General features: G+C 38.5%; 1 protein-coding gene across 4 annotated transcripts in view; it reads left to right on the forward strand.

Annotated features, from left to right (window-relative positions):
• Positions 1 to 14,259, forward strand: part of LOC139452190 (prominin-1-like) — a 508,194-nt gene that overhangs the window by 393,581 nt on the left and 100,354 nt on the right. For all 4 annotated transcript variants that reach the window (XR_011652352.1, XM_071233561.1, XM_071233559.1 and 1 more), the window contains 2 exons: positions 12,325 to 12,393; positions 12,508 to 12,600. Coding sequence is in view for 3 of the 4 variants with exons in the window: in XM_071233561.1 (XP_071089662.1) it covers positions 12,325 to 12,393; positions 12,508 to 12,600 (162 nt within the window). In the remaining variant the exon portion in view is untranslated. The remainder of the gene's footprint in view (positions 1 to 12,324; positions 12,394 to 12,507; positions 12,601 to 14,259) is intronic.

Below are 14,259 nucleotides of genomic sequence, written 5' to 3' on the forward strand. Positions count from 1 at the left end.
ATCGCGGACACTTATCAACCAACCTCATAGTGCCTCCAGTACTCAGGGGCTTTGTGGTATCAACAGACCTCTCTATGAGTGAGTGAGTGAGTATGGTTTTACGCCGCTTTTAGCAATATTCCAGCAATATCACGGCGGGACCTCTCTATGAAGTTGGACCTGACCTTCTCAGCTTTACGATGTCTCCTCACAAACTTTAACATTACAGAGACTGGAATTCATGGGATGTCTGACATCACCGCCTCTCTGGAGTTTGACAGAGACAATGCGACTCTTGAACCCAATCGCTCTTCTAATACTCACTCTAACATGTGCTACTCAACTACTGCCCTTGGGATAATCACCATCAAGTACTCTTATATCAGATGCCATGGTCTATTTGCAAATAGCATACAGGAGGAAGTCACGAAGGATGTCACGAAAGAAACTCAGCTTCAAGTTTCATTTGACATTTTCTGGTGTCCCCCGCCGTGATATTGCTGGAATATTGCTAAAAGCGGCGTAAAACCAAACTCACTCACTCACTCACTCATTTGACATTTGCATATGAAGCAACATGAAGAGGAGTAGGGCAGGGATCGTAGAAGTCCACAGTTTAATCCCTCTCATTGGGATCTTTGCAGCATCATCAGTGCATGGTTGAGGTCTTTGCATGGCAGTCAACAGGGGCTCCAAGTCGTCAGGAACTCCAAGTGACTCACCTTAACTACTGGTCGACTGGGCACTTCCGCTTTTCCGTTATAACCAGTTCCAAGTACCTGCCAATTGGATTTTACTGGACAATCATCATTCAACTGCAGGACTCCTCCAATCACATCCACATAGCTCCAAAGGGTGTATCTGGCCAGCCAGTTGATGACGTTGCAAGAAACAATAGGTATATTAATCTCCAAACAGGCATCTAATCGCTGATATTTCTGGTCCGGAAGAAAGTCAGCATGATTTTTCTGCATGATCTTCTACATGAAATCATTCCACGCTCTGTATCTTGAAGAACTAGCCCATTTTCCCATGTTTTTGTCGTGTTTCTCTGTTTGATCATTTGACGAAGGGATGACATGGTCTTCATTACCAATGGAAGCTTCTCACATTTGGAATTTCTTCAGCCCTGTGGCGTTTTTACCGTATTACCAAGCCCATCACAAAGTTCCTGCACATCTGAGAGATCTTCAAGTTGTACATAGAAGATTATACTTAAGCTCACGCCCACTACAACATCCTTAAAGAGAAGATTGACTTCATGCAGAGATTGTTTCATCAAGTCAGATGGCTCGTCAACTCTGAGAAATTGGAGACGACGTCCACTCTTCAAATGCAGTACATTTGAGCTCTCTTCGATAGTGACTTGGGGAAGATGTTTGTCCCCCCGGACAGATGCTTGAAGATATAACATTTACTCCTACGACAGTGGCAGAAACTACTTGGTCTTCTGATGTCGGCACAAGCCCTCACCCAGAGGGGCCAACTACAACTCCAGCCGCTTCAGTGTTTCCTGAAGCCCTATCTACTGCTGAATCACATTTGTCTCCCGATGTCACTGCTCCATCATCTGGAGACTCAATATCTGCTCATTGACGCATGAACTGTGGTTTGGGGAGTTCACCTTCAGAATCTTGCAGAGTGCTGGTCAACAGTTGAAACGAACCTCCACATCAACAACCATGAGTTCAAGGTGGTTCTCATTGGGCAGAAGTTCTCTGGACATTGCATCTCATGATCCAATGATCCAGTCCAACAACATCTCAGTTGTTTGCTTTGTCAGCAGGATGGGCTCCACCAAGTCAGCATCCCTTCTGTCTTTATCAATGGAATTCCACCAGTTAGTTGGGTCTCTGGGATTTCAAGTCCAATTCAAGTAAAATACAGTGGTCCCTCGCTACAACGCTACCAATGGGGTCCAAATAATTGGTGGGCGTTATAGACGATGAGCCGTTTAACCGAGGCCGAGGCGGGGAAGCGCGCTCGGCAAATCTCAAATCATCAATATGTGTTTATCTCACGTCACGTCAAAATAGTATATATTTTTATGGACCTAGATCTACCTGTAATATCATTCATTTAATAAATCTGTCACATTTCACAATGTCTGAAATACGTATTCCATTTCAATTTATCATTTTTTATCTATAAATTAAAAAATTATTCACTATTTCCCGCGATGTTATTGAAAATAAAATTCTCGGACACACATTTCGACAACGGGTCAGCATCGAACATGTCAAAGAGCAAAATAAAGCCGTTTTAAGAAAATCTTTAAATATATTATACAAAGTGATAAATAAAATCAACAAAAATATATCTAAAAGTAATCAAACTTACATCTAAGTTATTATTTCCAGCGTTTCGTGCGATCGCTTGTAATGTAAGTCAAATAACATCTCAGCTTTTGTCGCCTTGAATTCTCGGCTCGGACACAACGTTTAATGCTAAAATATATGCATGAAAAATCTTTGTCACAGCTCGTAACCTAGCACGATACATTCACGAAGTTCCATATTTTTAATATATATCGTGATTTCCTGCTTAAAACATTCAGAATAACACGATTTAACAAAAAATCTTTCGCCAACTTCTGAAATTTATCAAACACAAACTTGGTATCACAGCTTTAATTTGATTGGCTGCCTGAGGTCACGTGCTCAAAATTGACCAATCACGAAGCTTGTAGCAGATTTCGGCAAGAAAGCGTCATTAGAAACAAATTTTAATCCAATGAAATCGCTTGTTATAACTACGGAAAAAAAACAGGCGATGTTACGAAAGCGCGATTACGAAATGAATGACCGCCGTGTTGTGACAGCAACTACATGGGTGTGACAGTGTCGCCTCAAATTGGATTGCCCACTAATTAAGAATATAAATTTCGCTTGTGGTTCTCTTTTATTGCATGCATGCGCTTCTAAGATCAAAGGATGTATAGTGTGAAAAGTTAACTAGTTGAACAATCGTATTTCCGGGACTTGCCGCGGATATTTTCAAACAGATTATTAGAACTCCATTCAGCGATAAATGGTTGATTATGCAATGAGAAGCGTTATGTGCAAATGAACAACGAACAACAATACAATTATGTCTGTGTAAAACTCTCAGTATTAAAAGTGTACATAAATTTTGGGAGCCATGCGATACCGCGCGTAGTAACCGAGGTAGCGCTTTATCGAAGAGCACAATAGCGAGGGATCACTGTACCCCCCAAAAATATTCAAAACCCAATTACTTTCAATTAACTTGCATACAGAAACGCATGCATAAAATGAAAAACTGAAATGTATACAAACAGCTCACGTAAATACCCAATGAAGCTTTTTCAGCATGCGTACAAAGGAGCTAATTTCTGAAACACAAATACGAGCTAATTTGCTTTCCGAGTCAAGCCTATATATTTAGAACAGTTATATAAAACATTATTTCATTTTTAAACCTTAAAATGTTCACTAGTTTGGAGAAAAACCCAATAGATTGATGTATAGATGTGTGAAAAAATATTGGTTACCCATTAAAAATGTGATAACCCAATTAAAATAGAAACTTAATTGCTCAAAAAGTTATCTGGAGCTCTGACAAAGTGGTAGCGGGCTCTTTATCACATCAAGGTCGACCATCCCTATAGGTGTCCATATCCGATGATTTTCAAGTGAATTTGCAACCTTTACCCTTGCCCAAATGTTGACCTCTTTGCCACGTGGTTCAACACTCAGTGGCACAGATTCATCTCCTCCATCCCACAACTGGAGGTTTAGGAGCATGACGCTGTGGCCATATCGTGGCCTACACATTTTCCCCATAAGGCCTTTTACCTCAGAGCCACAACTATTGCAGCCACAAGACCTTACCAGCATAAAAACACCATCCGCTTCCTTTGGGAAGGGACCTTCTGCTTCAGCCTCACTCAAGCCTGCTTGCACCTGTCGCCAGAAACCCCTATCTTTGAATCTGGGTCATCTCCAGAAGTCCCTAGTAGCCAAGGGGTACTTATAATAAGAAGAGCAGCTAAGACCATCACTGAAGCTCATCGTACCTCCACTAAGGCTCTATATGATCATAAATGGAAGGCCTTTGAGGGAAATTGCCTCATCGTGGATATTGCCTTGTCTACCACTGCTTCACCACCTCAAGTTGCATCTCCAGTCTACCAGGAAGCTCAAGGCTCCACGTTAGCTATGTATCAAGCAGCTAATAATTCAGTCATCGCTACCATGACTGGCATGAAGCTATTTATCGTTGTGGAACTCCAGGCCCTCATCCATTCTTACAAACTCGCTGACCAATCATCCAGATTTCACCCACCTACCAGACCTGAATGTCATTCTTCACCACTTGATGTTGGCAGACAATGAGCAGCTGGATGAAAACAATTTAGAACATGTCACCCTGAACTTTTCCTTCTGGATCTCGCAACTGCTGCTAGGGGTCAGCACTTTACGTCAACAGAGTTTGTTTTAAGGGTCGTCATAAAGGCAAGGTTCATCTCAGTCTCATCTTCATTGGTAAGAATCAGCTTCTAGCTCAACCAGACACATTGTTCATGATCTCATCCCTGGCTTCCATCCTAAACCCATAGGATCGTGTAGATAACCCGTTACGCTTGGTTAGAGCACTCCACATCTGCCTTCAGTCATTATCTACACTCCGCTGATCACGGAAGAGGCTCTTCATTCCTTTGTCTTCAGTGGCCAATTCAGAAGTCTCCTGTACCTCGGTCTCCTCCTTGTTACATGCAATGAACCTCTACAGCTTTGCCAGCTTGCCTCCTCCGTCCGAAAAGGGGTGTCGCCCCCACGATGGCACTACACAGCAGCTGCACCCTCAACACCATCATGGAGGGATGTTACAGTCTTCGCTTATCTATGTGACATTTCCATTACCAATGTCCAAGGCTTCCACCAATTTTGTCCGCTGGTCCTTTCACAACTAACGACAGCTCATCAACGCAGACAGTTGATATGCTTACTTGCTACCACAGAATCGTACTTTGTATCCAGTACATGCTTAATAAATTATTGACAGCCACTCCTTCATTTATTATTAATACACTTTGGGTTCATTCGATTAACGACAACCCATAACTGTCAACACAGTGACATCATACTGGAGGTATTCTTTCGGCTCGAGGATACGGTCGGTGGAACGTTAAGAATTACATTCCACCAGTGACAGAAGATATTTTTACGTTGTGTCACTGCTATGTATTAATATACATTGCATTTAGGTATCCTCAATGCAATATTTGAAGCTATACAAGGCAGATATATGCCATTATGCTACAGGAAGTACACTGGACAAAATATCATCCTTTCCAAACAATCCAAAACTTGGAAATACCACCATTCCAAATGGAAATACGACTATTCCAAAATTTGTCAAGGTCAAATTTCCAAGCTTGGATTTGTTTGGATTTTTGGGGATTTGTTTGGATATGTTTGGATACAACATGTCATAATCATATCTGTTAAACGTTGTACAACATAATTAAGAGTTTTTTGGCACTGTTTAACACGAAAAGACCAAATCATGGCACCGGTAATCATCTTTTGACTTTCTAAGTAATCAACAAGGATCACACCCTTTGCATCCCAGAATACATTGGCCATAACTTTCTTCACTGATCTTGAAGACCTGCATTTCTTTGGTGCCGGAGAAGTGGAATGATGCAATTCCATGGATTGACGTGTTGACTCGGGATCATTGTGGTAGACCCATGTTTCATCGCCTGTTACTATTCTCTTTTTGAATTTGACAAAAATCCTCTTGAATTAGCTCTAATCTGGCAATGTCAGTTCTTTTTTCCTTAAGATCAGAATTTAGAAACTTTGGCACCCAACGAGCAGATATCTTCATCTGTAAATGTTCATGAATAATAGTTTCAGTGGATCCATGTCTTAGACCTGTGTCTTGAACTAGGGTCATCATCAATGCTTGTTCTCCCAGGCTTAAAGGGGCACTGATCTAACGCAATTCCCCGGGACTGGTTGTTGCCTTTGTTATTGTTTTTTCCCAGTGAGTACCCGGATGTATAGCAGAAATCTAGACTAGTTCGCGACCTCTGCTGCGCCTTTCGTAAGCGCATTAGTCACGTTTATGGATACCGGTAGTAATAAGGGCGTATGGTCACATTGATCAACAAAATGAAATACAGTTTTTGAGATAATAAGGAAATGTAGGTATCTTTGGGGGTAGCATCTGTAATGGTGACGAAGTTTTGATAAGTCACTTGCTTGGTAATTTTGCGATTTTCGTTTACACTATTTTTACTTGCAACACGAAGTAAATATTTCACCTAAGCATTGCTTTTTTATAGTGTGTATATTTTTTTACTGTCAAAATGTGTAACATATTTATTAAACGTCTAAATATTTTACAAAGTGACTGAAAAACATTTCGTTGAAAAGGACATGTCTATGTTGTTTGGCTTCTAATCCTACATAATAATCTGTTGTGATGTTTGTAGGCCCTTTTGTTCGTCTTAATCAATCTGGATAGATTTCTTAGTCAAAATGGCTGAAATATTTACACATTTTATAAATTGCCTGAGAGAATCAAATTTTACAAATTGACGGTAATATATACACGCTTATAAAGGAAAAGACCGGAGAAAACAACGTCTATCGCGCATTGAAGAATTTCCCAACCAAGACATAGAGAAACAAGAACGAATCGGTTCAAATGAAGGAAAACAAAATGCAAATACCATAATTACAACCCACCAAATTTATGTGTATAAATTTTAGGCAGCTTCCTTGTTCGAGGAATGTATCCGTGAATATCCACACAAAGGAACAATATCCCACTCGTCTGCAGCTGTACAAAGAAACTTATTCGATGTCACGTGTCTCTGTAACAATCAAATATTTTAAAAAATATATATCGTTTCGGGATATTATAACCGTGTTCGTTTCTCAACTGATCACTTGGATTGTTTCAGGTGTTTCACATAGGTGTCAAGTCTTCAAGGGTCGGCTGAGAAAGCCCACGTGACAACTATTTTCATAACGTCCACGGTTCCATTGAGTGACAGATAACAATGATCAATCAATCAACGTATTATCAGTTATCCCTTTGAACAATGTATGTTGTTTTAACATCGGCACTTCACGCCATGATATGAGTGTATTCCCTTTGTTTTAGTAAACCTAGACATGTAAACACTCACTTTTGACATATCCACTGTGCAGGCTAACAGTGATTAATCAATCAACGTATATTCTGTTAATCCTTTGATGACCAGGAACGATCCGTTGATATACAAAAAAAGTAAATGAACTGATCATTCATCTCTTGCTTGGCTGCCACATGCATATTACATAACACACATTTCACCTCACTTCCAACCTGGATTTAGATTGAATAATTACCCCAGACACAATAAATGCCAAATGGGAACCTTTGTCAGGTAATCTAAGTGGTGCTACCACTAATTGTACCTGTAATAAATTCATTAACTGAGCATCAAGTGAATGACGACAAATACACAAGTGTAGGGTTAGACGAGAAAACGTGGATGACAACAAGGGAGTAGTAATCGTATTATCGACGCAATCCAAAACCCGAAAATTCTTTCACTGCATGGATACTTTTTTTAGTATTAAACTATAACCATCTGGGGTATTTCTAAATGACGACATCCGATGAGCTCCGCCGTTCTTTTTGTCTCTTTGTTTAGGCCGAAGAAATTAATTAACATGCGCCCTTTGTCGAAATCTTTATAGATCACAGTTAACCAATCAGTGTTTATGCAAAAATGCGTAAAAAAAATATTGCCTCCATCCTCCAAGTTCATTTAGCTGTCCTTGCAGACGGTAGCCCAGTCTCTGGTCACGCTCAGTTGCGTTGCGTATCATCCGGGTACTCACGGGGAAAAAAACAATAACAAAGGCAGCAACCAGTCCGGGGAATTGCGTTAGATCAGTGCCCCTTTAAACATAACTGCCCAGAGTATAACAATGGAATAGATAGGGCACTTATCCCCATGCACTTGTGACATGCAGTCATGAATTTCTTGGTGAGTACTTTTCTCTAAAGTCAAATCTTGATGACGGTACACATTCTTTTCCGTTTCTGTGTCCATTTGAACCCCTTTCACATTCAAATGACTCTCACTAATATACAAATGGCCTCAACAGACCAAATACATTGCAATGAACTACTCAAAGAAGGAGCAAGAAGAAGCTCTGAAACGTTGTGACAAAGAAGAAAGAAGTTTATATGCATAAAAAGTGTCAAGTATTCATGTTCTCCCAACTTCTAAATGCCTATCAAAGACTTCAGGCCTCAGACATACCCTCAGTCCTCCACAGGTACAATACTTGGAGGTACTTCTCACCAAATTAGCAGAGGCAATCGATTCACATCTTACCAAGGGAGCAGTAGACGTTATACCTCCGGATGTCCTCCAGGGTTCTATTCTCTGATTTACTTGGTACCAAGACATATTTAACCGAAAAATACAGACTGATCTACAACGTGAAGACTTTCAACATGTATTATCTACAAAGCTGGATAGTAATTTTCAGGATGCTTCATCGACTTCAATTGCGACAGATGATAAGGCAAGCCGACTGTCTAGCAAGCATAGATATGCAAGACGCAAATCTGCACATCCTTATCCATCCGTTTTCTCTTCAACGAATATCACTACCAGTGGGCAGTCCTGCCATTTGGCATTTCCATGGCCCCATGGCTATAGACATGGATAACCAAACCAATAGTGACCATGACCTTCACAACAGAGGACTTCATTGTGCCTTTTCAGGCATTCGGGCATTTGGGCATTCAGGCACATCCACAGACTGATCTACTCAGATGGCATTTGTACTTCACACTGAAATTATTAACCCAACTAGGATGGCTCATCAATTATCAGAATCTGATCTTCAATCAACTCGGATCTCAAGTTTTGTCTTATCCAAAGGTTCCAAACCCCTATCCTGGACTGTAGAAATCTCGGACTTCAACTACCACCTCGTCTCTTGAAATACCTTCATTTGAGGACAATCAAGTTGAATGTCTGCAGAGAAAGTTTTCCTCCAAACTTGATACATTAAGGGCTGACAGTCTCACCAGACGGGGTTACTCAGCCAGAGCTGCTGCAGCTGTCTCCCTAGGTCATCGTAAATCTTATAAGAAATCTATATGATGACAAATGGATACGGTCGTAAAAATGCTCTATGTGTGAAAATTCCTATTTGACATTTCCGTTAACACTTTAAGTCAAGTCATCTTTTCCGTATAAATGGCCATGAGGCCAACAGTACAACATGTGTAAAATATGGGACAATATAATGATACGGCGCCACTAACCTGATTCTAATTTTTTTCACAATACATTCATATTATTTCTTATTTCAAAGACTTTATCGAGGGAAATACAGAGCTTAAGTAACTTATCACAATCAACCATGTTCAACAAGTTGATAAATTTGTACATATTTGGTTGATAATAATAATAAGTTGGAAGATATTTAACACGTAAATGGTTATAAGCTTGACATACCAACACGACATGGAGTTCATCTTCAACTTGTGCGTTACAAGAATGACAAGATGTATCTGGTGTTTGGTACTTTCTATAAGAATTTACACTGAAACCATGAATGTTACAACGTTACTTTATCAGACATCTCCGTAAACCTGCATTATTGATAAATAAGTATTTCTCGGGATTGTAGTCATGTTTAATCATTGAGTAGAATTATAAATATCTTGATATGGATATTTTATGGCTCCACTCTTGGAAATATACATCTTTACATCGTTGCTGAAATAATTCTAAGAAGTAGTTTCTGTTATCAATTGACTGGCCTATCCACACATAAGCAAAACCATATTTGCAAAGCAGTTTCCGTACTTTCGAGACCCAGTTTTCATCACCCGATAGTCTAATCTTTTTAACATTTCATAACACTTCTTGGTGTATCTGTGTGTTGGTTGATGGAGAAGCCTGATCCAAAATGCAAGTAATGTGACATTTGCAAATAAACATAGCGGATAACGCCCGCACTCAGCTAAAACAGAGCCAATTTGTAAAACATTTTTACAAAAGTTTGTGTGGACTTTTTCAATAGATTTTCGGAGCTCCCAACACCCTAGTTCTGCGCCATATAACAAAATTGGCTTAATTTTACCGTCAAATAGTTTGAAGGCAGCATTAACCGGTAGGTTTTTAAATCTGTACATAAAGCGTTTGATTGGGAATACTGCTTTTTCAGCCTGTTGGGATAATGTCTCACACGCTTTCGTAAACATGTTCCTGCAAGAGAAGACAATAACTAGATATTAATAATATGACGTTACTTCTATTTTTTCCCCATTTATAAACCATTTCTCATATTTAGATAAGGTCCCACCTTTTTTTTAAACTACAATTTTATTTTTAATCCCCCATTTCTCACAGTAGGTGCTTAAAATATCTATTTTCTTTTGAAGATTTAAAAACAGTATCTGCAAATATTGCTACATCATCTGCGAAAAGCAGTATAGACAATGCTTTAAGAGATTCATCTATTAATATGCCACTGTTATCGGATGTTAATATATCATTTACAAGTTCATCAATGTACATTATAAAAAGTACTGGTGACAATATGCACCCCTGTCGCACTCCACATGCTGTATTAAATACATCAGTCATGGTTTGCTTATTGTACCTTACAGATGCTTTTACATTCTGATATGTGCCATTTAGCAAATTATACACTTTTCCATGGATACCTCTTTGTAATAACAAATATATCAATTTATTCCTGTCAACAGAGTCAAATGCTTTATGGAAGTAAAAAAATATGCAGTAAAATTTACCCCTCTTCTATCTTATATACTTATGAATTACTGAATGTAAGATAAAGGCTTGATCACTGGTGGAAAAACCTTCCCTAAAGCCTGCCTGTGCTTCAGAAATAAGATCTTGTGTATCTATCCAGAACTTATTTCTATCATTTATGATAGTTAAAAACCCTTTACTGATAATGTCAAGTATTGCTATTCCTCTATAGTTTCCTGGGTCAGTGTTAGCTCCTGTCTTATAAAGAGGTACTAATAACCTTACATTCAAAGATGATGGAAATGATCTGGTTTCTTGAGGGCTGACAATCTCACCAGACGGGGTTACTCAGCCAGAGCTGCTGAAGCTGACTCCCTAGGTCATCGTAAATCTTATCAGAAATCTATATGATGACAAATGGATCTGGTCGTAAAAATGCTCTATGTGTGAAAATTCCTATTTGACATTTCCGTTAACACTTTAAAAACCCAACAAATTCTTTAAAAAAAGTTTTTTAATATAGCTTGTTTGCCATTGTAAAAATATTCTCCTTTTCTCCTTTTCCGTGAGACATCATAAGTCTTCAAATACTTCATCTTGACTGCCCTAGTATTCACTGGTGGCAGCCTTTTTGTATAATTTATGTGCCATAAACACAGTCATTTCATGGAATTCTCGTGCATCAGTACTTCCGATTTCAGTTGCGTATTGGGCTCTGCATTCTATCCATTTCTGTCTTAATTACATGTTTTTACATTATCAGTAATCAGATATCAAGATTTGTTTCATGCTTTCCTTTTTCATCGTATTCTTTTGTGTATTTCAGATTTTGTTTATTTGTATTGCAATAGTATGTCTTAGTTTCGCTGTTGTTCTTGTTGCACATTAACAACACACAGTAACATCACAGATAAACACACCCAAACATTTGTTCCTGCTGACTGGAACTTTTCACTACAGGGTCGGAACAATTTCACTGGAATTTTATGCGTTTAATCCTGATATTTTTTCCGAGGAGGATCTAAAACATGCCTACAATAGACAAGTTTATTCATATCTCCACCGTTGAAGATTTTGATCTTAGCTTAGATCGTGATCTTAAACCAAAGATGTCTTACAATTGCACTTAAACTGGTTTGTTCAAGTGGAATAAGACTTAGATATGGTGAGTTACAGTTGATTGTAAGTGCTTAAGGTTGATTGTAAGTAAGGTGGATTTGTACTAGTTGGCCTAGGTTCTTTGTCAATCTGTGAAATGAAATAACAACTTGATCTACATCTTAACTTTAAAACATCTTTATATATATTTAAGATATTATCGTAAGAGATGATACATACATTTCAAAGGTATGTTTGAGATTTCTTGTGAAATACAACAACACTTTGTTCAATGCTGTATTTGCTTTTCAAGTCTAGATATGACCCTATTTTCAAGTATCGCATATTACTTTTCATTTTCCAAACCAATGGTATTTTGGTACTCCACCTATACTTTCAGATGTATTCAGCAGTCAAATAATGTACCATATTCATATAAGTTGTTTTTTCATTCTGAGTATCATTTACAGGAAGCAAAGAATTTTGCTAATCGGTTAACAGCCATAGTGGATTCCTTTGTTGAAGATGCACGTTATGGGGTGAGTATTTTAAATAGAATCATGCATTTAGAGAAAATCGTATCAGGTTCCCGAAATTGCATCCACCTGATTTGGTTTTTTTATATTGATGCCCTGTTCCTTTGGCCTTTGCAGTTGGAGAATGAGATTGGAAGATGCACACCTATCTACAACATCTATGCTTCAATGTTGGTTAATGGATTTTGTCGGTACACACTGGATGCATTGGTATGTACTTACGTAACTACAATCATCTCTTATTAAGTTGCAATTAAAGGGGATGACTTTTTCATGCAACAATTAACAAGTCATATGATCACTTGGATACACAGTCTCTGGATAAATTAAAAAATGAAAAACAGATTTTATGCTTCATAATTGTACACAATTGGCAATTCATTCAGTGATAACATTCATGGCCAAGTTAACAAAAAGAATTCATAATTACTAACCTATTCACTTTCAGTCCATGGTATGTTATGACAAGCTTCATTGAGCATGAATTTTCCCCTTCCTGGCACTTGAAATTATACACCCCATCAAAAGTATCGCACCACCAAATTTCACATTTGATTGCAAGTTCATTTTCAATGTAGTGATTTTCAAATGATTCACTGTGTTGACACATCATCTGCCAGATAAATTCCTAAGCATACTGGTTCCAGAAAATCAAAGATGGCAAGACATTGGCATGCACCAAACTGGCATATCATATTATGCAATAGCCATTGGTTGAACATTAATCATACTATATCAGTGGACTCAATAGAAAACACACATTGACTGGACCTGTTAGGGAGTTGCTGAGTTCAGGATGTCTATGAAATGACAGATCGCCAAATGTCTTGGTAAGTGAAAGTACAGTCCTTGCCATGAGTTGATCTGATGACCTGAGGGGACATTAAAACAGGTTATTTTGTACAAGATCAGACAGATATGCTGGAGCGGAGTTGTTGAATGCTTTGAACATTAAAACTAGTTTCTTATAGTTCATTCTTTGACGACTGAAAGCCAGTGAAATGTCTTGAGAACATACAATGAGAAATGTATGTGCTGATCAGTCCAACTCATTCCTGGCAGTTACCATGCTTATACTGCCTCTATTTCTCTACTCTTAAAGTCCTTGTAGAATTATACTGTCCTCTGTTTATCCCCAATAACAGTCCTTGTAGACGGCGAAACCGCATTATCGGTGGTTCGAGAAGGGAGCTAACTCTGTTTGCCTAATCGAACGTTCGACGTGGGCCCACATTCGAAACTTAACGCACTTGTTGTTGAGAATATGTACTACGTAAACAAACCCGCATTACGAACTGCTATTTTGTCTATTTAAAATAAGTATTATGACTTATAATTGGATTAAAATGTACGAATGCGATGGCAATACAGCAGAACTCACTTCTCCAAACATCGCCAAACTAGGTCGTGGGGTCATTAATATTCATGAGTTATTCCTTTTATGGAACCAGTTCTCGGAAACGTTTGAGGCTTGTATCATGTCAGAGATCAGTTCAAGTGTAGACATATTTTCAGGCTTATATCGCCACCAACACTTATGATTAGATTGATGTGTTATACTGGAAAAAGTAGAAAGAGTGGTATTGCCTCTGTAAATTTAATTTGAAGTAAATCTTGCTTTGTAACTGTTTTTATAAAACTAGTGTGGTCAGCTATGATGACGCTATTCAAACTTCAAAGACTTTTGTGATTTTAGTGGAATTAACGTCACATGAAATGATTTATAAAGATATTTCCCATCAATATTACAAAATAAGAATAATATATAATGTCACATACCCATGCCCACTAGCCTAAATGACTTCGTCAACCCAATGAAACCCAGCGATTTACAATTGTGGGCCCACCTGTTTCGATCACTATAAGACG

This window comes from Haliotis cracherodii, unplaced genomic scaffold, assembly GCF_022045235.1.
Source record: "Haliotis cracherodii isolate W230 unplaced genomic scaffold, xgHalCrac1.p SCAF_9, whole genome shotgun sequence".
Lineage (NCBI taxonomy): Eukaryota > Metazoa > Mollusca > Gastropoda > Lepetellida > Haliotidae > Haliotis > Haliotis cracherodii.